The sequence below is a fragment of the Patiria miniata genome, unplaced genomic scaffold (genome assembly GCF_015706575.1).
Source record: "Patiria miniata isolate m_02_andy unplaced genomic scaffold, ASM1570657v1 HiC_scaffold_11, whole genome shotgun sequence".
NCBI classification, from domain to species: Eukaryota; Metazoa; Echinodermata; class Asteroidea; order Valvatida; family Asterinidae; genus Patiria; species Patiria miniata.
In genome coordinates this window covers 3916701-3940414 of record NW_024037049.1, presented here as the reverse complement: position 1 = coordinate 3940414, position 23714 = coordinate 3916701, and the positions used below count along the sequence as shown (strand labels likewise).

The 23714-nt window shown below is 38.6% G+C and overlaps 1 protein-coding gene across 5 annotated transcripts in view; it reads right to left on the bottom strand.

Annotated features, from left to right (window-relative positions):
* The window catches only part of LOC119742426 (calcium permeable stress-gated cation channel 1-like), an 87757-nt gene that overhangs the window by 9726 nt on the left and 54317 nt on the right, over window positions 1–23714 (bottom strand). For 4 of the 5 annotated variants that reach the window (XM_038218346.1, XM_038218370.1, XM_038218362.1 and 1 more), the window contains 4 exons: window positions 23586–23648; window positions 17202–17364; window positions 14817–14922; window positions 7225–7392 (listed from right to left, as the gene is read on the bottom strand). In XM_038218346.1, the coding sequence (XP_038074274.1) occupies window positions 7225–7392; window positions 14817–14922; window positions 17202–17364; window positions 23586–23648 (500 nt within the window). Of the gene's footprint in view, window positions 1–7224; window positions 7393–14816; window positions 14923–17201; window positions 17365–23435; window positions 23496–23585; window positions 23649–23714 lie in introns of all 5 variants that reach the window. The other variant, XM_038218353.1, reaches the window with a different exon arrangement.

Below are 23714 nucleotides of genomic sequence, written 5' to 3'. Positions count from 1 at the left end.
AAAACATCTTTCCTTTGGCAAAAACATCTTCAAGCCACTGATGTACTGCATGTACATATGTATACCCGTGCATGTGTCTTTATTCAAATTCAAAGACGTGAAATTGAAATTTCTTATCTACTACATTTCTACTGACAATGGCATTACAAATTTGTTTTCTCTGCATATCTCTATGAAATTAAAATAATATACAAATCCGGAAACGAGGAAGCAATAACTATTATAATCACAAAACTCATAAGCAATACAATTGTAGGTAGTACTCGGGAAAAATCCCTTTGCAGATCGATAATGTGTTTCCCCCCTACTTTAGGCCCCCCTTGATAAATGGTCGGGTGTATGGGGAATTGCTTTACACAGTACGTGCGCTCGGCTACATGTACAGGCATGCATGCGTACGGCAAGTTACTATAGGTCTGGGGTAAACACCGATTTAATGGGAGGTAAGTGTGAAACATGAACCGAGTAGGCACCCAACATTAACATTTGTGGGATATTCAAGCAGCGTTTCAATGCATGAGAATACCAGTATTTATCATAATAACGAAGATTTTAAAGGGAACATGTAATAGGATTTTTATGACTTGAATACATTTAATACAGCTTTCTTGCCATGTAACTATGACTTTCCACCTCTTTGTAGCAATAGAAGGGAAGAAATTTCAACATTTTAGTTTTTAAGCTAATGAAAATTTCCATATATTCATGAGCCAAAGCGTGATGTCATTCAAGGCAGAACAGTCGTGTCTCCATAGCTTTGTGTACAAATATATATCAAACTTTTCTTCATTTTCTTGGAGTAAGTTCCACTTTTTACTTGTTTAATGTTAAACAGCTTGTTTGGACAATAGTAGTGGCCAATATTTCTTCAAAACTTTCTTTTGTGGGTAATTTTAAAGGACATATTTTTGTACTGGTCATATGCACTTTAAGGAGTACTTTGTGTGACAAAAGCAAAATAGCGCCCTCTTACATGTATTGATGAAAGGATTTGCTAATAATTGAAAAACTACCACTTTCTTGTCACTTCCAATGAAAACAAGTATTAAGATCTTGTATGTATTGTTGCAACACATAGTAATGTGCATGAAAACAAGATGAGCTGAATTTCCACTTTATGTTTCCTTTAAAGAATTTTAAAACTGGTACATTTTCAGAAAGCTTTTGAACAAGCATGTTCTACTCTCTACACTTTGTTAAGGCTTCGATTTTTGTTTTCTTTTAGTAATATGTGCAAAGATCGCTATGCATATATTCAGAACACTGCTGTCTCAAAAATCGGAATCCGATAATTTGCTACTTACATGTATCTGGGGTGATTTCTCAATGGGAAACTCATGCGTGTCTTATGCTTTAAAAAAAGGGGGAATTCAAACAAAGCATGGACATATCAACTCATCAAGGGAAAGTGTTTGCCCCATTTCATTCAAGGTTACTTTGTGCTTCTTGCTCTTTAAGCTTAGCTTAAAGTGAAATGCACTAAAGTGGAAAAGCCATCACGATGACGGACAACGGATGCTTACATAGATGTTGCCGTCAGACTACCAACACATTATTATTGGAATTAACAGCCTGACTACTTGGAACATTGTTCATGTTTGTGGATATTCTGCAAACACTGTTTGGTAGCCAACTGAAATGTCCGGGGAATAATGGAAAATGCTACTTTTTGGTGGGGGAGAGTCACGCCCTGGACTATCCATTGAGTGTTCATTCACAATAACAGGTGTTTTGTGACTGACTTCCTTTTTGACGTACAGTGAGTGGTTACTTTCATTTATCTTGTTGACTGTTTCAATAGTTTCAAATGAAGTACCAGCTTTCGGATGTGAGGACAACAGCAAAGTACACCAAAGCATTGGTAAATGGAAAACATTTTTTGTTTCGTTTCCAATAATAACATCACTAAAAATCAAAAGAATCTTCAAAACCTAACCTGTTGAGCTTTCAGCTCAGTGGATATTATACCTTTCGAGAAAACAGTGAAAACCATGCACAACCTTTTGATCACGAAACATGATTTCACCAATAAACCTCTTTCTTTCCAACAATCAGTCAAATGACTGATCATTGGAAATCACCAACATTTCTTGATTTCTTCTAAACGACAGCAAGCCTGAGGAAAGAATTCCCGGGTGTTTAGTACCAGTATGATTTTTAATCCAAGTAAGCATTTTGATAATTATTCGCTATACACAATGTAGGTTACTTTGGGGATAAATGCTAGTGGTCTTTACGTGCCTTTAATTTCTTCAACACTTTAAAGGGAAAATACAACATTTGCAAACATCAAAAAATAAAACTACCAAATCATTCTGAAATACCTTGCTGGACTGTTAGTGAATGACAGTGTAAAGCATCCTGTAAAATCATGGTACCTGGTATACTGTCATTTTCAAGAAAAGTGGTATTTTTGTATCAATTTCCAACGCTGGTCGGCCGACCAGCGTTGGAAAAAAACTGGCTTTTTTTCCAAATACTGGCCCAAATTGACCGTCGCACTTGTTTGCAATCGATTACACACCTATGAAGGGGTACAAGCCAGCTAGACTGGATCCCTGACCTTACAATTCCCCAATGTATGTAAACTGCTCTGTTTCTTCTTATATGGAGTCAGGGAACCAGACTACAGGAAAATGATTGTTTTTCTTGGTTTTTATAGCATTTTCGAACCCAAAACCTCAAAAAAGTCAGTGTAACTATATTTGCTATATATTTCCAACCCCTCAATTCCATCCATTTCTGAAAATTACAGCAAAAGCAAATGATGTATATTCCCTATAAAGGACAGAGAAGTGATGACATGTACATCCTAAAAGAAAAAATCAAATGAAAAATCAACAATAAAAGATTGTAACTGGAAAAGATAGGTGATTTATCCAGAAGGAAAGAGAAATACAACCTCATTTGATACCAGACTCAAACATCATGAAAGTTAACAGAAATTCCCTAACTGTACAGTCCAATCATATCAGTGCACAAAAAGGTGTACATTCACATGAAATGGATTCGTCCAAGTTCCTCTGCTGTGCAATATATCTTCCTTTATTCCCAAACCTTTCAGCAAGGATTTATTGCTGCATTAAAAGATATCTGATTATTGTTTACAAGTACTTTGACAAGGTTTGAAATGTGCGTTTGAAATCTCACTAATACATGAACTTGTACTTGAGAACTTTTTTTTCTCACTGTCATGCAGGTTTATGCTAAAGCGATTGATATGAACATAATGTATCAGTACATGTACATGTACTGTACCATGATAACAACCAAATAGCAAGTATTTGTCATGTGTAGTTATTCAAACACAACAGTTTTTTTTTTCAATACTCATTCTTCTTCCTCTTGTTAAAAAGTACTTGACTATTAGTTCCTATTTTGAGTACATACACGTAATTCTTCAAGAGCTGAGATGAAAAATCACTTTATCTACGCATGTCGACTAAAGTAAATTAAACATGATGTTATGTGGGTGTATATAAAAGCACTTCACACAATGTTATACATGTATGTACCATAGTGCAACGTACATATGCGATGCAAATCTTTTGTTGGCACTCCGTTTTTTCCTAGTGTGAGTGCATTAATTTAAATGTCAATGTATGATGATTATCTGCTCACATCCCTGGAAACTTGAAAGAGCAGTCACGTCTGTAGGCAGGGCACCATGCACAAATGATCGAGCCATGCTGCCTCAATGCCATAATGCATTATACAAATACATGCAATGGTTAGAAAAGCAATACTGTCTACAGATCTAAAGGCCTGTTAATTTTCACGAAGCTTGGATAAATATCTTCTGATTTCCTGATTGAATCCAACAATTAAAGATCCAAACATTGCTGAATGTTGTTGATCTTCAAAACACAATGTTTGCTTTATCTGTTGGATTCTGCAAGTCAAATAAGATTTGAAGGTTTGCAATGTTTGGGACAGTATACTGTGACCGTTGTCAGGAGATGGGCAGAGTATACCGTCCGAAACGAGGAGTTATGGTCAACCTTTTTCTTATTGGATTATCTAAGCTTTGGCAGGTTATAGCGTTATACACCCATAGAATATTCATATTGGGTAGTAGAACTCCCATAGGATACACAAACAAAACCCAAACTACATGTCTCCCCCCCCCAAGAAAATGGTTAGATAAGAAGATACCGGTAGAAAACCTATGTAACCAACATGTAAAAGAGGCAATAGGAAGTAGGATATTTTATTCATAAGTCTGAAATGGAATTATGTAATACACCTGAACAATTGTTGACAGAGTATACATGTAACCACATTCAGACGTTAATTTGAAGATACATGTAGCCAATCAAAATCTGTATATCTGGTACATTCTCAGTGAAGTTAGCTGCAAAATAGGCTGATTGTCTTACCGGTACATGTACCGGTATGCCCTATTTCTTCCCATAAAATAAATAGGCAATTTTGCCTGATTTAATTGGAAAATTCTTATCTAAAAGCTCAGCTCATACAAAGCCTGTTTAAAAGAAAAACAATCTAAAAGCAGATTCCAGATTAGGCCAAAACTATGTACACATGTACAGCTCTCCTATTGGCGAAGTGCATGTTTTTGTTTAATTGTCTCTGTTTGTCTATGTTGGCCTGTCTGGTTGTCTGTCAGTCAATCAATGATGACATTATCAAATTTGCTGCATGGCAGCTGAGAACACCTGGTCATTACTGGAGGGCACATACAGGTCCCCCCCCTCCCTCGAAATAATGAAGCGGCTCTAGCTGTTCACTGGATGTCACAAGACGGCACGGTCAAATCCAAGCACTTAACACGCGCCAATTTGATTACAGCGACATGCTCTTGGGCCTTGGGGCTAAATGTGACATTTGCAGCACATTCGTGGGGTTTCAAGATTGACTTACATGATAACAGGAAGGGGAAGAGGGAGGGGAGTTTCTGAAAAGCATTCTTACAAAAAAAATGAGAGGAATGAATTTTTGCACAAGATTTTAAAATGTTGCCAGAAAATTTGTAAGACCTGGGTAAGCCAACTTTGAAACAACAGAACAGTAGTTTTGAATTAATCGCATGGAAATCTGGAAAGTAGATTATTATCACTATGGCACGACGTAGCCAGGAATTCCATGGAAAAACAAACATTTTGAAAAAAGTGATAACTTTTCATGAATTCAAAAGTCATACATTTCATCTCTGAGTATGGGGGTGGATGAAATAGCTACCCAAATTAAGGTTATGCGGAGATGTTAGGCAACAAAAAAGGGGGAAAAAAGAAAGAAAGAAAAAAAGAAACAACCTGTGATGACCCTTTGGTATTATGTGCTGGTGTCTTCCTATGTCCTAAGCACAAAACCATACAATGCTATTAAAGGCCAGTGATGTGACTGGTAGGGCAGCCCCAAACAGTTAACAAGACCATTTGAACCATCCTTTACTAACTTGTGTTTCTGAAAGTTAGTCAAAATCTTGTTGGCCACTGTGAGGACTAATGTTTATCTGCGCACTGAAGAGTGCTCTCACACACACACACACACACGGCTGTACTTGGTACATGGTATGAGAACAAAGAGCAACAATAGGGTCAATGGTACACCACAACTTAGTCTTCAGAAATCTTGGTACCCCACAGCAGAAAAGCCATAGCGTTAGGGATTTCAATAGAAACAAAGGAGAACAATAGTAAGGAAATTAAGGTGGACAATAGTGATGGTACCCCATGCCGTGAACCCAATATGCAGAGGTGCATGCCTTTGCACGTGTGCCCAGAATTTAAAAGTTGTTCTCGTTATCCTGTCGGTTCGTCAATGCTTCAAAATTACCTGTTTTTGTTCCGACTCGGTGATACGGCTTTATGCTACAAAGTCCCAACAAAGTCATAAGTCAAATGGTAATATTGTTACTTTGATTGTATATAGTCGTGTTCCTTAACGTGGCGCACTTCGAAGCTTACCCAACTTTCCTCGTGTAGTGTTGCCAAACCTCTTTGTTGACAAACCTCAAATTCATGCAGTAAAATACTAGTACTTTGACCTTATTAATGCATGCTATTTAACCTCTGTGAACTATTTCGGTGTCATAAAGTTTAATCCGAAATTCAAAAACGGTGGCGTCCGGAAATTGGGCACAAATTCGCGGAGCGTTCCCTAACATGGCGCACTTAAATAAATCTCAGAAAATTCCAAATTAACATTAAGAATTTCTGTTAACTTGATAAATTCTGATAAATCATTATTATCTCTACTTACATACCCAGCCAGATGTTTTTCAGAAAATTATTTTCTTATTTTTCGGTGCATTTTCTAAGTGTTCACTTTGCACTTGAAAATAAAATCGGAAAATCACGCCAAAATATTTTTTTCTTCTAACTTTGTAACGGGTGAATAAAATCACGATTTATGAACGGGAGTATTTAGAACTTGATGAAATGTCACTTTCTGTGAAATTTCAGTTAAAACTTTTGCTCTAGCTAGGCGCTACAGGCAAAAAATCAAAGTGCGCCACGTTGGGGGCCGCGCCACGTTAGGGTACATCAACAATATATTTATGAATTATAATGTGATTAACTGATTATAATCAGAATTTATTGTAATGGCTTGTATTGTTAACAGATTCAAGAAGTCAATACAGTTCAGACCGTCCTGTTTGATTATGGAGTTTGAGGCAACCAGCAGAAGCATAACCGCCATCAGTGGTGAAAACTTCTACGACCGTTATTCATCGATTGAACTTGTGCATGCCAAAGTGGACGCCTGGCTGATGATAACTCTAATGCAGTGTAGAGCCCAGAGCACACATTCACTTCACCCAAATTGTCAGTGGAAAATTTTCAGAAAAAAAATCCTTTTGACGCAGCGTTTATTTTATGGATGTAATTCACAGACATTACAGGTGCTCACAGAAAATAGGTAAAAGCACGGAATAGTTACAGAAGACAAATTGTTTTGTGACGGCTACACGTTGTTTCCAATTCAAGAGCCTTGAAAAGTGATGTTTTATCTGGCATGCAACTGGGCACTTAGGAAAAAAACGAGGAAATTCCAAACCACCTAAGACTTTGTACAGTGTTTTTCAATGTGTAATGGTCTTCATGATAAGTACAAAATGAGGAAATCAGCGGATCCGAGGAAAAGTTGCATGCCTGTTTTATACGGGTAAGTGATAATTTGGTCATTCAAATGATAGCAAATGATTTCCTGGCCCATTGACCTTTACTTGACCTTTGACCTCTCCTTGACCTTTGAACTTACCCAGCCTGAGCACAGAGAAGAACAGGACGGACAGCTGCAGCAGCATGCCAGCAATCACCACAAAGTTGATGGCAGTGTCGTGGATGTCCTTATCGATGCGAGACGGGGAGTAGGCAAAGTAGATGTTGTAACGATCCACCATGTGCTTGAACAGGAGGTACAAGAGACCTGCAATTTAAAAAAAAAACAACAACAAAATGATTCAAAAGTTTTTTTATGAGAACAAGTTTTGATAAAAATTATGACTACATGTACATGTATGCCTGTGGACTGGGCTCCATACAAAAAAAGCCATCTTGTGCCCTTACCAGTGCATATCCATTTTTGTGCATTCTTGACATGAGAATGCAGTCATGTCCATGTATAAACACAATTGTTCACACAAAACTCTTTGTAACGTTCGTCTTACTCTTGTTCAGCGCACTGGGACTGTGTGTAAAATGCGCTTTGTAACTACCATTTCCGCCCCCTCCCGAAAAAATGGAAAAACTCTTCCTTAACATCAGTGCATCAGTTACTGCTGGACTTCATATTTGCTTTTAAGTTTGTGTACATTCCAATGCCAGTAGCATTGCAATGGTCATGCTGATACATGTACAAAACAACGGCAATCAGTACGATGGCTAAAAGATCTGCACACTAATGAGATATATTGCATCATTTGAGAACAGGTATTTGAAAATCTGGAACGGAAAATCAGTTCTCCTCCGCACAAGGGAAAGATTGCTTTTTAATTTCATTCCTAGTCTTTGATGATCGAGTTACATGTGCATTGTGTATCATGTACAATGTAGGCTGTTTGACTGTTGAGTAGGATCAGTGATGACAAGACTGAAGACAGTGCAGGAGTTTTCATGCAGCTAGGAAAGTAAGCCGGCATGTGGCAAGCTTGCAGGCTATCACGCAAGCTTGCAGGCCATCACGCAAGCTTACTGCAAGCTTGCAAGCAATCACGCAAGCTTGCCGGCTATCACACAAGCTTACAACGAGCTTGTATTTTGCTTGCAGAATTAGTCGCAAACTTATTTTGGCTTGTCGCGAGCTGGATGAGACTGTGGCAAGCTCCCTGCAAGCTTGCCGCAAGCTTGCCGCAAGCTAAATTTTCTGTAAGGGAATTTTCACACAATCCCAGCCAGGTTGATGAAGTGTAAAGGGCAATTCCAGCATTATGAAAGACAATGTAATCTCTGTTACACAGCCAATTAACCATAATATATTTCTAATTCATAAATACCTAAGACAGTTTACCCATTCCTATTGGTCGAGAGCCCATCACGTGGCCGGTCTTAAACGGATGATAACGACATGGCTAGCTGGTCTTAAACACTTTTCCAGTGTCACATGAAATTTGGACTCCTAAAAATCCAGTGCCTCTTACCGTTTTATTGGTTGAACGTTCATAATACTCACGTAGGCATGCGCAATACTACCAGTGAGTCAGTATTTTATAGTCCTAAATTCTCAACGCAACGCCCCAGGTGCATTCTGCGCAAATAGTACGTGCGACGCGCACGTCAATCTCCTTATAAGGTAAGGAATTGTAGAGGGACATTCCACATTATAGCCAGAGGGGTGTTTGATACAACATGAAGTAAAATTGTTAAGCAAAATAGTTAGAAATGTCTAGTTTTTGACTTGTTTTGATTTTTTGACCGAAAAGGTATTTATGAATGGGAATAAATGTGTCTTCGGTCGGTATTAAACACTCTGTTTAAGACCGGTGGGAGTCTGGATGGGCGATAATTACCCGAGGCGAAGTATCACCCATCCAGACTCCCACCGGTCTTAAACAGATTGTTATAATACCTCCCGAACACACATTTATTCCCTTATTAACCCTCCTATGCAAACATACATTCTGTGCCAAGTCCTTGCTGTCAAAATAAATCAAGTGAATTAATGTTTCAACTGTTAAGAGCTCCCAGCCTACTCAAAAATCTAAGTACGATTGACTGGCTTTATGTAACTTGATACGAGCTACCTATGCTTTGACTTTAGGTGATTGACGTGCCAGCTGGCACCACTTGCCTGTTTTTGTCTGTTGACTGAATTTAACTAGTCACAGTGCTTGCTTAAAATACAATATGACTGTTGGTGACTAGCCTGTGTAAAAGGCGTGGCAGGGGCTAGAGGATTGATTTTTTGACTGTCTGTGACTGTTCACATAGCAGGAGGGTAATGATAGAAACAATCTAAAACTCCTAGTCTGTTTATAATCTCCTTGACCATTACTAGATGATGGATGTATAAGATTCGAAAAATTCATTTTTAGCTTTATTCACTGAGCTCTTAAACGCTCAGTTGTGGACATTACATAACGCATTACATAATGCTGCCCAAACTTGACTTTACATTAGTTGTTTAACTCTTTCAGTGCCCAACTCGTACATGTACGAGGTATATTTGTTAGTACGAAAGCGCCAACCTCGTACATGTACGAGGTAATGTTCGTGATTAAAATCGCCAAACCTCGTACATGTACGAGGAAGAGTAAACATGTTATCACAAGGGGGCGCTCTCGCTCTTTCCAATGGTACCATTTTCATGCATGTACATTGTACGACCTGTATTTATTTTTTTATTCGAGCTCTTGCGAGAGGGCGCAGCACTGACACTCGTATTTTCTGCAAAAATGCGGAATTCCCCTGTGTGCAGGACAGTGTTTCAGGGTGTATCACTATGTATGTGACTACTATTGACTTTCCAATATACCAAGGATATACCAGAAAGTAACAACAAATTTAGTAAGTAAAACTTATTTACTTTTTTTTTTACAGAATTTTGAACAATTAACAAAAACGCTCGAAGTTGGGCACTTTAGGGTTAAACTTTTCAAATTTCGTGGGCACTGAAAGAGTTCATGTGTAATGGTATTTTTTTGGAGCCCTGAAAGATTTCAGGTGAAATGAATAACCTACATGTGGAACTTAAAATCTTAAAATGGGGAACTGCTCATGAAGTTAAAATAGGAAGATGGCTGCCAAAGTAGTGCTGGGCATTCACCACACGCACGTGATACAAAAATACATGCAGACTGCTTCAATGCCCTGATCTTTGGGAGCAATCAAATTTGATTGTGAAAATCACCGTCAATTTGCAAACGAGTGAATAACGCTGCCTGCCACTGTCCTGCTAAAAGCCGGGCTCTAACTGAAAAATCCTCTTTCTTGAGAGTCCGAGGCTTAAGGCCAGCGAGGAGCCAAGTGGATTTATTACTCGCCGGGAAAGACAATTAGAGTCTGAGATTATCTTCAAAGCCGACAATCCTGTTATTTTTCTCTTTTCTTCATTCCTATCATGAATCCTTATAAATTAAAAAGGCAGCGTCCTTGAGGAAGAATGCTTGTATCCTTTCTTATCAACAAATTCAACTTGTGGTGACTGAAAAGGGGATCAAGGTTAGCTCTCTCTGGTTTTAGCAAGTGGCAAAAACTTAACACGATCAATTACATCGGCTCCGTTCACAAGTACCCCCTCACCGGCAAAGAAAGTACAGTTTGGGGTGACCGACGACACCATCTTGCCTAGCTGACTGCAATTTTGCCGCGACGCACAGCCACCACTAGAACTGCGTGTACATAGTACAACTGAGTTGCTAGGTAAAAGGGCACCCTCTTTCGTTGGCACACGGAGCCCATAGTTTAGATTATTCTTACAGTTACACATGTACAATGGTCATGTGCTTCTCAATACTTGTAGTGTTCGTTTCAGTCAAAATGTAGCCGAGGCTGACATGACTCATGTACATATGAGTAAATCATGACAGCATTTATTAAGCATAAATTTCTACATTAAACTTCCCAAAAAATTGACAAGTTATCACTAAAGGTACATCAAAATTGGTAAGAAAGAGTAGAACATTAGCAAATAAGTGTTAGGGTCATATGAGGGTTGGGAAGTTACTGTACCCTCTTCGTCGTGACCCCAAAATTATATAAAGACATTTACAATTTTGTACATGTAATCTTGTATTACACTGGATTACATTACTCATTGATGAAACCATGAAGCGGGTACTTATAATGCCCGCGAAGCAGGCATTTGCCCACAAAACAGGTGTTTGCCTGCAGAGTGGTTGTTTGCCTGAGTAGCGGGCGACTTGCCTGTGAAATGGGCGACAGACGGCGAGGCCGCCTATACCCCACAAAGGGGGTGAGGCAAAGCCATGTGCGCATATGTCAAGGGCTTTTTACAATTAGTAATGTAACAACTAAACGTCTGTCACGGCATCCCTACGAATCTGGCCACGGGATGAGTGAGTGAGTGAGAGGAATATGGGTTGGACTTTGGAGAGTTAGTCACACAATTAGTAATAAAAGCGTTTAAATCACGACGCAAGGCAGCTGATTCATGAACTGGTTCATGTACCGGTACATTGGAAGTAATAGTGACTTCAACATGTACTCAGTCATGTCAGTTGATCCGAGATCAAATCCTAATGAGGAATTTTCGTTACTTTTTCATTTCCTCTGATATAAATAACATGTGACGCATTCTGGCTGCTCGCAGGGTTTTATTCTCTTTCCTAACACCTGCACCCCATCATTTCTGCCCAGTTTTGTCTCATTCCGCCAGAACGCCTCACATGTGAGAAGGAAGGGGTTTCAACACGTAACGCTTATGCTGGGTTTGTGTTGCAGATGACCATTAGATATATGCGTGCAATGGATCAATCAGAAGATGGGAAACTTGATCCTGCCCGAACCGCATGGGCCAAAAACAAAAATGCAGACCAGGACACATCCCGTGAAAGACACTCAAGTGGTTCAAATGGTACCTCAGAGGACCCCTCTGACACACTTCATTAACTCTGACGCTGCATGGAGTGTCCAGGGACCAACCAAACGTGTTGGATCAAAAAAACAAAATAAACACAAGCATCGTAAATCATGGTATGCCAATACTGTGGTCCCATTACAGTCTATGTATCGATATTCCCCTAAGTGTGTCTCCATCTGCGGAGGTGTGAACTTCATTCCTTGTTCCAATTTCATATGTTTTTCTTTTGTTACCCTGCTTTGAAGTAATTTGTTTTTTTTCCTGGACACCTTTACGATGATTGATATGCGCTGATATCGGTTAATGCATGCTGCTACATGATAAATCTGCTGAAATCAATTTCAGGAATCCACTACTTAATGTGGCCCCTTTTTTGATTGTGTGAACTTCCTACGCAATAAAACAAAACAAAAATAGAATAAAACCTGCAGATTATAAAAAAATATATGAAAAACACACATACATGTATATGCACAATCAGAAAATAAAATGACTTAAGAGTCAAAGATTTTACATATATGTTATAAAATTGGGGAGGAGCCATCTTCCTGAACCACCTGAACGCAAATTACACACCCCCTATACTTTCATTTAATAATTGGAAACACAAACATGACAAAAGCAGACAAAAAATCTACCTTACTGCCATGAGCCTTGAATATGCTGAGGAAAGTTGGTTTAACTTCCAATTTAATACAAATGTACTATTTGCCTCTAGTTGGGGATTATTCAGAGGCACATACACAATCATCATCTTCAAAGAAGACTTTAAATTTAAACTAGACTTATGTTTGTTGACTAACACGTACATGGCTGTTTCGGCATTTTGTTAAATAATGTTCAATTATACATTCCGCTGTGCAAGATTTGTAAAAGGCCTATTGCTCCTTTAAAACTAAATGGTCATTTCAGACGCATTTGGTTGGGTATATCACATAAAATGGTATGATATGGTTGGGTTTCTCATAGTATATCACATGATGTTCCAGCCAAACCCGTTAGATGCTGGATTTATTATTGAAGACACGATTTGGTCTTGCTTGTACCATGTCCAGCTCCTTATACCGATGACGCATCTCTGATGACAGGGATGGGTAATCCTGGGATTTTATGAAGCATCATATATCCTAGCAACCACAAAAGACCTTGGCGCCAATACATTATTAGCCCTCGGCCATTTGGGGAGCAATATAAATCATTCCCGTGGGACAATTAGGACTCCCCAGGAGACAAAAACAAGTCCATATACATCGAAATATTTGCCAAAGATACATGTGGGTAATCTTACTAAGCCCTGTACATGTACACTTGACATGTACATAAATTTAAGGCTGATCAAAATGGTGTTGTTCATCACAAAATGGAAAAACTATCACTGAAGGAAGGGGCAAGATTAGGTGTTGCGCTTTAAATAATTATATCCCCTTAAAGCCACAACTTCTTTGTGTTTCTACATTTGATTTTCTAAACACAACACTAAAATTCAATACGGCTTTTTGGTTATATTTTCAGTAATGTAATTTTTTTATCCCTGAAGCAAGTTGCAAGTAAAGCACAGGTAAAATCTGTGTTTTGTTGGTAGTAAACGAACCAATTTAACTAGGAATACAAAATAGTAACACATTTTAATTTCCATTTGATCAAACATTCAAATATTGTCATCAAGACAATTCCTGTTAATTAATGTACGCTTAAGGAGACATTTTTTTGTCATACCGTTAAGTTCTACCTTAAGCATGTTAGGGAGTCATAAGACATGAGGGAGACATTTCAATGTCTCCCAAATGTCACAGCTGATCCTAATTAGAGGCAAAATTTTAGTGTCACAAATAGGCTAGATCGATTGCTCATGGTCCAAAACATAAGTATACCACAATTAGTTTGGGTAGGCTAAGGGAAAATTGGGTTAGGGGTCATTGAAGTTAGAAAAACTTTGTGCACAACCCTATGGGAATGTATCCCCATAAGGTACCATTTCCCCTAATTGAAAAACAACATAACAACAGTAATAAAACAGTCACAAGCAGCATACTATAACACAAATTGCACATTAAAATCATTATACATGTAATACCCTCCAGCAATTATCAACAACTATATGTACCAATAGTAGCAACGGTTCAATATAGGTTTCATCACATACATGTAAACTATAACAAACACAATGCTGATTTTAAAAATTTGACCTTTTCCCTCCTTTCTTGTTATTTAACTCCTTCTGTTCTAAATTATTGAAGTTAAATATTAAAAGTGATCTAAAGCTGTAATAATTCTTGGCATATGCAGCACAAGAACAGTGAAATGTTTTTTTTTTTTTTAATTCCCATCACAAACATCAGATTCCAATAACAGAAAAGCCCCCCCCAAAAATAATTTAAAACTGAGCCACTGATATTGTGGTTAACTGTCATGCTGAGGGACAAACAACTGAAGGAATCAGGTTAGGTTGCTGTGGTGACCAACACCGTAGACTTGTATGATCAGACAAAGGTAACCAGATAAGGTAGGAAATTAAAATGTCAGCTTCAGTGTTATTGGATCTGACACTTTCAGCTGTCAGTTTCTTTCCATTGACTTCTGCTGACTAGCAGTCATCCACAGAGTTCTACAGCGTGTGTCAATAAAACTGTGGCAGTCAAATCCACTCTCTTTTTGCAAACAATATCTATTGAGTCTGAAGCAGTGGTGGCGGAATGCTTTTCAAACTGAGGGAGCAACACCAAAAAAGGGGCACTTGCTCAGAAAACAAGGCACCTTCAATCGGTGTGAAAGTGGAGGATAAATGGGGGAAAATATTAAAGAGTTAAACTTACCCACAGGTGTAACTAGAGGACAGGTGATACTGTACACCAGAATAATGGAGAATGTAGTCAAGACCCAAGCATACTGCACACCATACTGAAACTCATATGCTAGCCTCTGTAATGAATTTTTAAAACATATATCAATTAAAAATTATATCCGGCAGAATCCGCCAATAGCAAAGGCAAAGTAATTTTGCACTCCCCCCCTCTAAACAAAACTTTGTTTGGTACATGTATTTGTTTGATAAAATCTGATACATATATACAGTGGAACGCCGCTATACCGAACACCGCTTTACCGAACAGTCGGCTATACCGAGCATCATCAAATGTACAAAAGATTCCGATCATGGTTATTGAAAAAAAATCTACAGATTAACAAAAAATCTACCGGATGTATTAAATGGTGTTTTGGGTCACTTTTAACTTTCCTGAACATCAAACCACCCATGGTTACATCATGTTTGAATGTTGAAGAGCGATAGATGGCTATTATTTCCCCAAGGAATAAAAGGGAAAACCATTGCTTAAAGTTCGTGACAAGTCCTCGTGTAGCCGCGGGATGTGAGAAATGCCAGTTCACTGTTGGTCAAAAGAGCGTACCGGCGATTCAAAATAGCTATACCGAACGATCGTTATTACGAACACTTTCCGTGGATCCCGCGATGTTCGTTATAGCGGTGTTCCACTGTATTATCTACATGTAGCTCCATTAAACAGTGATTGAAAACCTCACTAAATTTTGAATTCCCTCAAGTAAGCTTTAATGTAGTGTCATGTAATCACAAAGATTTTAGTGTGGTACATACATGTATAACAACACACAGCCATTACTTTGGTTGCGAGTCTAAGAGCGTGAATAGGGCTACTGCATACTGCTATCAACTGGCCAGAAGTTAATTCCGTGGCGTATTAAGGTCATTTTTATTGGGGGGGGGGGGGCTAGACGTGAAAAAGGGCACTCGCCCATCCGTGCTGAAAGGTAGACGGTATTTTCAGGTCACTTGGCCACAGTAAAATCAAATTTGGTTGGGGGGGGGGGGAATGGGGGGAATTAGGGGGGAATGGTTCCATTTTTCTATGGGTGCTGTTCAAACCAGACGATTATGGCCACTATTGGACACTAGGTGGTGCTTTTTAGGGCGGTACAATTGCCGACGTTTGTGCGAAATTTCTAAAAGGGCACTCGTAAAAGCTCGCTGGCCAAAAAAAAAGGGGCACTTGTGTATAAATAAAAAGGCTACTCTTACAAAATGTAGGGGGAGGGAGGTAACAGCTGGTGAAAAAAACAGGGAACTTGTGTACAAAAGGGTACTCTTTACAAAATATTTTATTTAGGGGGGGGGGGGTTATACCCCCTTATCCCCCCACAGGCTATGCCACTGTTTTTCCTGGAGACTGCTTATGACCAGGAGTTGGTTCCTTCATTTTCCTGATGTATTAATGTGATATGGACTGTGTTAAAGGCATGGCAGGGGGAGAAGGACTGACGTTTTTTGACTGCTTGTGACTGTTCAGATAGCAGGAAGGTTAGCTGTAGAATTCTGAACAACTTCCCCAATAATTTTTTTCCACAGTAAAGTTGTCAGTTTTAAACAATGCTGATAACTTCAAAGCGGGAATACCAGGAAAAAGTTGTTCAGAATCTGCAGCTAATACACAAAACAATGGGCTTACTTTGGATACAATTTCGTCACCGGTTTCACGAAGGGACGGGTATGTGGATTTTGAAGAAAAACCTCTTTCGAGATAATTGCAAGAGAAGTTTCTCCGTTCTTAAAACTGCAAAAACTACTACACTTTGCAACAACTTTATGCAATAAGGAAACCTTGACGTAATTCTTTGATGGGTAAACTTTAATTTGAACCCGGTAATTTTAATTAAAATAGTGGTTAAAAAGCCAAAATTAATTAGTAAAGATGCCTGTCCTTACGTGAAAACGAAAATCTCACATTTCCACATTTACGCCCTTCTTGTTCAACATGCTTTTCTATAGGGAAGGGCGCCAGTGTTCGATTGCGCGTGCAGCTGAGAATGTAACAAAGATGCCCGTCCCTTCATGAAATTGAAAATCTTCGTTGACCTACTTTTACGCCTTTCTGTGCAATAGGTTTTGTACTTGTTCAAGGGGCAGGCATGTTCGCGTCTCTTTGTGAAATCGCAAAATGCAATTATCGAGATGCCTGCCCCTGGCGTCATTAATGTTATTCAGGAATTAACAATGTTTTGCTTACAGAAACATGTCAGAATGCTTAAGTACCATGTTTTAAAGCAAAATAGTGAAAAAACTTGAAATTGAAAAAATTGTCAATTTTGACATGCCCGTCTCTTCGTGAAACCGGTGACGATTTGTCTGCAACTTATCCCAAATGATAAATAAGATCTCTCCTTACACTTCTCTTGGTGATCTTCTCGGCCTTCGACCTGGTCCACAGCATGGTGATCCCGTACAGGAAGAGCTCCGGGAATCGTATCAGCTCCAATGCTGTACCGATGAACGCCGAGGTGATGACGTAGTTGACAAAGAAGGCTCCGTTCTCCGGCAGGAAGATGCAACTAATTAGTAATAGCAGGATGCATATTTCATTTTTTTTTTTTTTTTACAAACTTGTAACAAGTTTTTGCGACATAATTTCATAAATGCTGTATACAGCACTCCGTGTTGATGAGGGCTTACAAGAAAAAGTTTATAAGTTTCCTCTGGTGGGACTCAAACTAATACAGCAGTGTCCAATCATTTAATAAATTTGTCACTGAATTTTTTTATCGACTATTGTGTGCCAATTCCAAACAATCTGGGGAAAAAAGAGTGGGAGTTCTTTAAGACAAATGTGACCTTCTTCTGTGATAACCACAAAGTTACAAAATCAGCTTTCTAATGGCACACACCAATGTCAGTGTCAAGATGACTGTAGGTGTGAAAAATGGTCGGGAAATTGACCATTTTGCATGCCGACCTGATTCTCATGTAGGAGCATTAACACAGACATCAGAGAGCTACATGCGCATAGAAATCTGCATCAAATTCCTGCTTGAAGAGCTTTAAAGTATCTTAATAGTTTGAAGTCCCCATCTCGAATGCACCCCAAGAAAATATCCAACTGAGCATGTTTAAAGGTACACTGGAGCATTTGCATATTGTGTATTTTTCTTTTTTTGAAGCAACAAAATTGTTCAAAATCTTAAGTAGGGTGTACTGTGTAACAACTAACTTGCTGAAGTTTCAGCTCAGTGGATACTACACATAAAAAAGTGTGCTAGAAGGCACCCCACTAAATTTGAAACCACCTTCAGTGTTAGTTGAAGGCGGAATAATTTCGCAGGGTGTTTGATACCAGTCCTATCTTAACTTTGAGCAAGTTTCTTTCATTAAATCGGTAGGTACTTTTCTGGAAAATTGCAAATGTCCTACGTGGCTTTAAGCAGTACCGGTTCATGCAATTGGTAAAAACAACTGTGCTATAATTGACTTAAAGGTACAGTCCATCATTTGTAGTTTGTGCATTTTGTTCGTTTGAAGCGAAAAAAGAGCTCAAAATCTAAAGAAGGGTGCTGAACAACTAACCTGATGAAGTTTCAGCTCAGCTTCAGCTGTATATTTTGAGAAAAACAACATTCTAGGATCTCGATTTCAAATCAAAAGTTGCTGAATCATAACTGAATTGGGCCTAAATTTTGCGTCCGAGACACGTTCTCACTGAGCCGATTGCAGCTGCAGAAGATGTTGCGCACTGATCCGACGAATTATAGCAACTGCGCGGACGTGTGCGTCGTGTCAATGCTTGCGCACGCTTCGCCGAATAGAAAAACGAACTACTAACGGAAATTTCCAACGATGCGTCTTTCGACGCATCGTTGGAAAGGCCTTCTTTTGTTGATTTCTTCAAAATGACAGCATGCCAGAAAGAATAATTTCAAAGGGAGTTTAGTCCCCTTACTATCTTTCAACCAAATATGTTTTTCAACAACAATTACGTCGTTTACTTTTTGGACAGCTGCAAATGAAGGACTGTAGCTTTAAGTTAAATTAAGTCTTAATCTTCTGTTACTAGACAACACAATGTATTTTGAGGAATTGTTGGTTTGAGTTATCTGAATAGATAATTACTCCAAGGGAGAAATTAAGACATGTTTTGGAAACGCTGTATCAATATTGAGTTGCATAGCCTGGGTGCTGAGTTACTGGTGAGCGTGGTGGAGCTAGCCTGATGACAAGATGATGAAATGTTAGTATTAACTCATTAGTTCCTATACAGCCTTAAACTGCCCGGCCTGTTACTTCCTGCAGCACAAACCACCTCTGCACTGAGTTGTTTTATGGGTTCAACAGGGAATAAATACAGTGCAATACTATGTACATGTAATTCAAGTGATACAATGTAATAGTATACAAATATTGAATGCTTCCAGTGGTGTAGTAAAACTAGCCTCCCGAGTTGATCCACGGACCATTCTATTTTCCCGAGGCGGAGCCGAGGGAAAATAGAATGGTCCATGGATCACCGAGGGAGGCTAGTTTTACTTCACCACGAGATAAAGCATTCAATATTTGTTTTATAACACTTCACCCACAGATTCTGCTTGGTTTCAATATTTTAAATTATTTAAATCTGAACACAGTTGAAATAAAGTTTAATTTCAATACAAAATTGGTGGAAAATGTATTTCTCTCTTCCAAACTACCCCTTCATGAAATGTTTGAACCCAACTCTGCGGCGCACTCTCTTTGGAACAAAATGCGCTACGCACAACTTGCACACCAGCATGCATTTGCACACAAATACCGCGCCGTGGAGATAGTACTTTGGTTGCTAATGGTATAGTACTTTGGTTGCTACGGGTATAGTTCTTTTGGCCGTGCACAGAAAGATAGCAAAAATAGAAAGTATCATGTGACTCACTCTTGGCCAATCAAGACACAGAATCTGTGGATGAGGTGTTATAAAAGTGCTTATTGATTTATTTAAGTGTAAGGGGGTATCTAACCATCAGGATATCTGATACACGATGCACATGTATGTAAGGAGATAATCACATTTCCTCCCCACATCAAGGAGGTGTTGCTTATTCACAAACATGAAAAAACTGTATCGAGGAAGCAGAAGACATACAGATAATCTTGCAAACAAACAAGTGCAAATGTTGAGTGATGTGCAAATGTCATGAATGTAAGCAATCTGATGAGGTCAAATAAAGTTGCTAAAAAGTACTTAAATAGACCATATCAAAATAGTTTCTTGTTGCTATAACATATCATGTGATAGGCATTATGCCCACCGTATTTGAGTACAAAAGTGCACAATGCCTGTCTTACATGTATAGCAGAGCATTCTGAAGCAACTAGGGACTATTCTGGTAGGTCTGTAATAAACAACAGCAGTATTTGTAGACCCACAAAAATGATACGGGCAAGTAAAATTGAAAGGACAAAAAAAAATGTAATGGTTTTTGCCCCATTTCCATGTGAATACCTAGTCTAAAAAATCTTAAATCATTCTTCAGCTAGTATGTTGTGAACAGTTTAGTACCCTTTTTGAATGATCATATTAGAAACGTTACAACAAAAGCATCACAACATACACAATATAAATCAGGAGCTGATTAACAATGCCCCAAAAATCTTGTTATAGTCAGACTCAAACAGAATCCAATTCCAGTTGTTAGCAATTAGTCTAAATTTAGCATTAATGGCATGAATTTATTCCTGGTTCAAACTGGCACTTCGCTAGCTCCATAAACCTAAAAGAATAACCACCAACCATGCCAACGGTAGATGATCCATACAGGTGAATTTCATGCATAGATTTCCATGTATAACTTTCTCAAAACGTCATTTTTTCCCCCACATTACTATGTTTTAAAGGGCCCATGTAATGTAATTTTGTTTAATGCAATCATTGAAAATGCACCTTTGTGTCCCATTTAACCCTATTTTAAATTTTCATTTTGCAATTTTCAAGGGCATTTGGTGCTTTTTGGGGTTTGTATGCTAATGCAAATTTTCAAATTCATGAGCAAAAGTATGACGTCATTTCAGGCAAGAACCTCATGTTACAGCAATTTTTGCACCCAAAGTTGCTAGATTATTTGATATTTTGTTGTTGTAGATTTTCTTTTTTTTGGTTCATTGTCGTGTCAGTGCATGGCAGTAAGCCAATGAGCAAACTTTTCTCACAAACACTGTCAATGAGCAAATTTTGGGTTCACAATTTGATTAAAAAACCTCATAAACTGAACAGTGTCTTGCTGAAATGACATCACAGCAACAGCGCCCTCAGTTGTCCAGAAAAGCATGGAACATTTTAAATGTCTAAAGAAGTGCAGTTTCAATCAAATTAACCAAAAAGGGGGGCGAAGTAGTTTTTTTATATTTAAGAGAAGAAAATTGCTCCTATATAATTGCTCTATAAATTGCTCTGTTTCATCTTAAGTGGGGTCAGGGAACCAGATGACAAGAACATGATTGGTTTTTTTGGGGTTTTTCCTGCATCTACAAACCCAAAACTTCAAACTGGTCAGTGTAACAGTATGTGCTATAAAGTACTAACCCCCGCAAATCTATTCAATTCTGAAAATTACAGCAAAATCAAATGTTGTATATTCCCTTCAACATCAATTTTGAAATATGTTTGGCTCATGAATATAGTGACATCTTGGATCTGGAAGCTTGAGTTGTTCTGAAGTACGACAACACTCACTCTTTAAGTATACAGGTATTGCAAATGAAGCCATAGTTTCCTTTCTGTTTAAAAATATCAAACTTTATTCAAATTCTAGGTACAATGTAGCTCTGTGCCACTCTGGCATGCCAGTCAGAACCAGGAGTTAGTGTAACTTGACCCAAGATAGAACTGATTAATGGAAAATAATGTACTGCAGTATCTTCACTATGGACGTAGGTGAAACACTTTGTGTGCACACACATATGGTCACATCACTGAAATTTGTATTCTTGTGGAGACATTTCTTTGTTCTCGTGTAGTAAAGTTTTCGAGTTTGAAAGTGGAGTTTCAAAATGCTCTTATTTTAACCACAATTAATTTCCTTGGTTGAAATTCGGACTTAATATCCCTTTTCTAAAACTCTTCCATTTGCGACCGATCAACCCACCTTGGAAATTCCTAGTTTTTGAGTAAATTCCATATATGTATTTCGTGAAAATCTTGTGGTGACGTATTCATCTATAGAAATTGCCCTACGAGACGTATACAATCTTTTGTTCCCTATTGTGTGCACGTCTCCAGAGGGCACGGTGTATCGGATCACCCTTTAGACACTTTTCAAATACTGTGTGATCCTTACATCTTTTTGTACCACACAGCATTTTCCCCGTCCATTTTGCAAGACACAAACCAACTGTTTGACAGCTTTTATTTTACTATAAACTGTCAAATCTAATTCCAACTAGCGATTCCAGATGATGCAACTACTGCCTAAATCTTTACAACTGGGTAGACCACACAGAACCAGATAAGCACCAGCCAAACCCAGTCAGAACCGGTTTGTTCCAGAACTAGTTAGAAACAGGCAATGCCAAAAAACGTGCATGAAATATCCCACACAATGAAGTGAGGATCAGAAAATGAAGAGATACTGTACTCTTACGAAAATCAGGCAAAAATTGCGCTACTGAAAGGTGTCCATTTTTTTTTTTTTAGAAAATTTCATTCTCTCAGAGTAAAAATATAGACAGAATTCTTTAATTCTCGCTCAGTCTGACAGCGATGACATTTCTACCTTTTTATTTTACAATGGATCAGAGCACTACAGGTAAATTACCCATCTCGCATATAAAGACACCCAAAAGGCAGTGGAAGTAAAGTTGTCGGAAAAAAAACATACAGAAATCAAAACAGACATTCCCCAAAGAACCTTTTAGGGCCTAAAGTCAGTGAGTTTAAATTTCCACAACCAATAAGGAAAGCTCCCCCAAGAGGACATACCTGAAAGGTCAAAGGTTAGTAGTCATGGAAACATAGTAAAGAGATTAGAGATTATGTGGCTTTTGATGGTACTGAAGCGCCCTCTTCTGATCTTAGTTGAACAGTGGCAGTTAAAAAGCTTGCTTTTTGAAGTCCCTTCCCTGGCCTTAAGAGTTATTTCCAAAATTTCAGTTTCTGCAGTATTTGCTTTTAAAACTGACAACAAAATCCAACAATTATCTTTTATTAGTGTATCGTTTAAATTTCCTTCTAAAATAAGGCAACTGATATAACATTGATTTCTACACTGCCACATTCTCAACAAAAATTCAAGGGAGCTCCAATTACCACCAAAGCAAAAGCCAGTGATACAGAGGCTAGCAACAGTGGGCACATCAAATTTTGACACCGAATGGCTGCAACCACACAGATTAACTCCGCATTCCACACTGCATAAGGGAGCCATGTTGTGTCCAAATTCTAGAGACCACTATCACAGCTCTATCCATGGCTTCACACAAAAGAATTCATCTTTTTGCAAACTCCATGATGCAATGGATGTCAATGTGCTAGTAAAGGATGCGAGAGAGAGAAGTATTGTTAAAAGCACGAGTCTTGATGATGATGTCAGCTGGCAGGAATGGGATGATGACATAGGTCAAAGGTTAACCTCGAAGAAAGGTCACTCACTACCCCCCAACTTACCCCCATCTCATCTGGATCTCTTCAGCAGAGTTCAGCCAATATTGAATCAAGGCCTGGGCACTGAATGTTCGGTTCAATGACAGGGAAACAAAAAAGAAACGCAGACAGTTACACTTTGAAGGGATTTTATAAGTTTCTCTTTTAACTTACCCCCAGCGAATGGACACATCCTTGGTGCTTGCACGGATCCAATACTCGAACAATGCTTGCGCACTGGGTGGTTAAGAAAGTCAACACACAGACCACGACACCAATACCAAAGAATAAATTAGTACATGA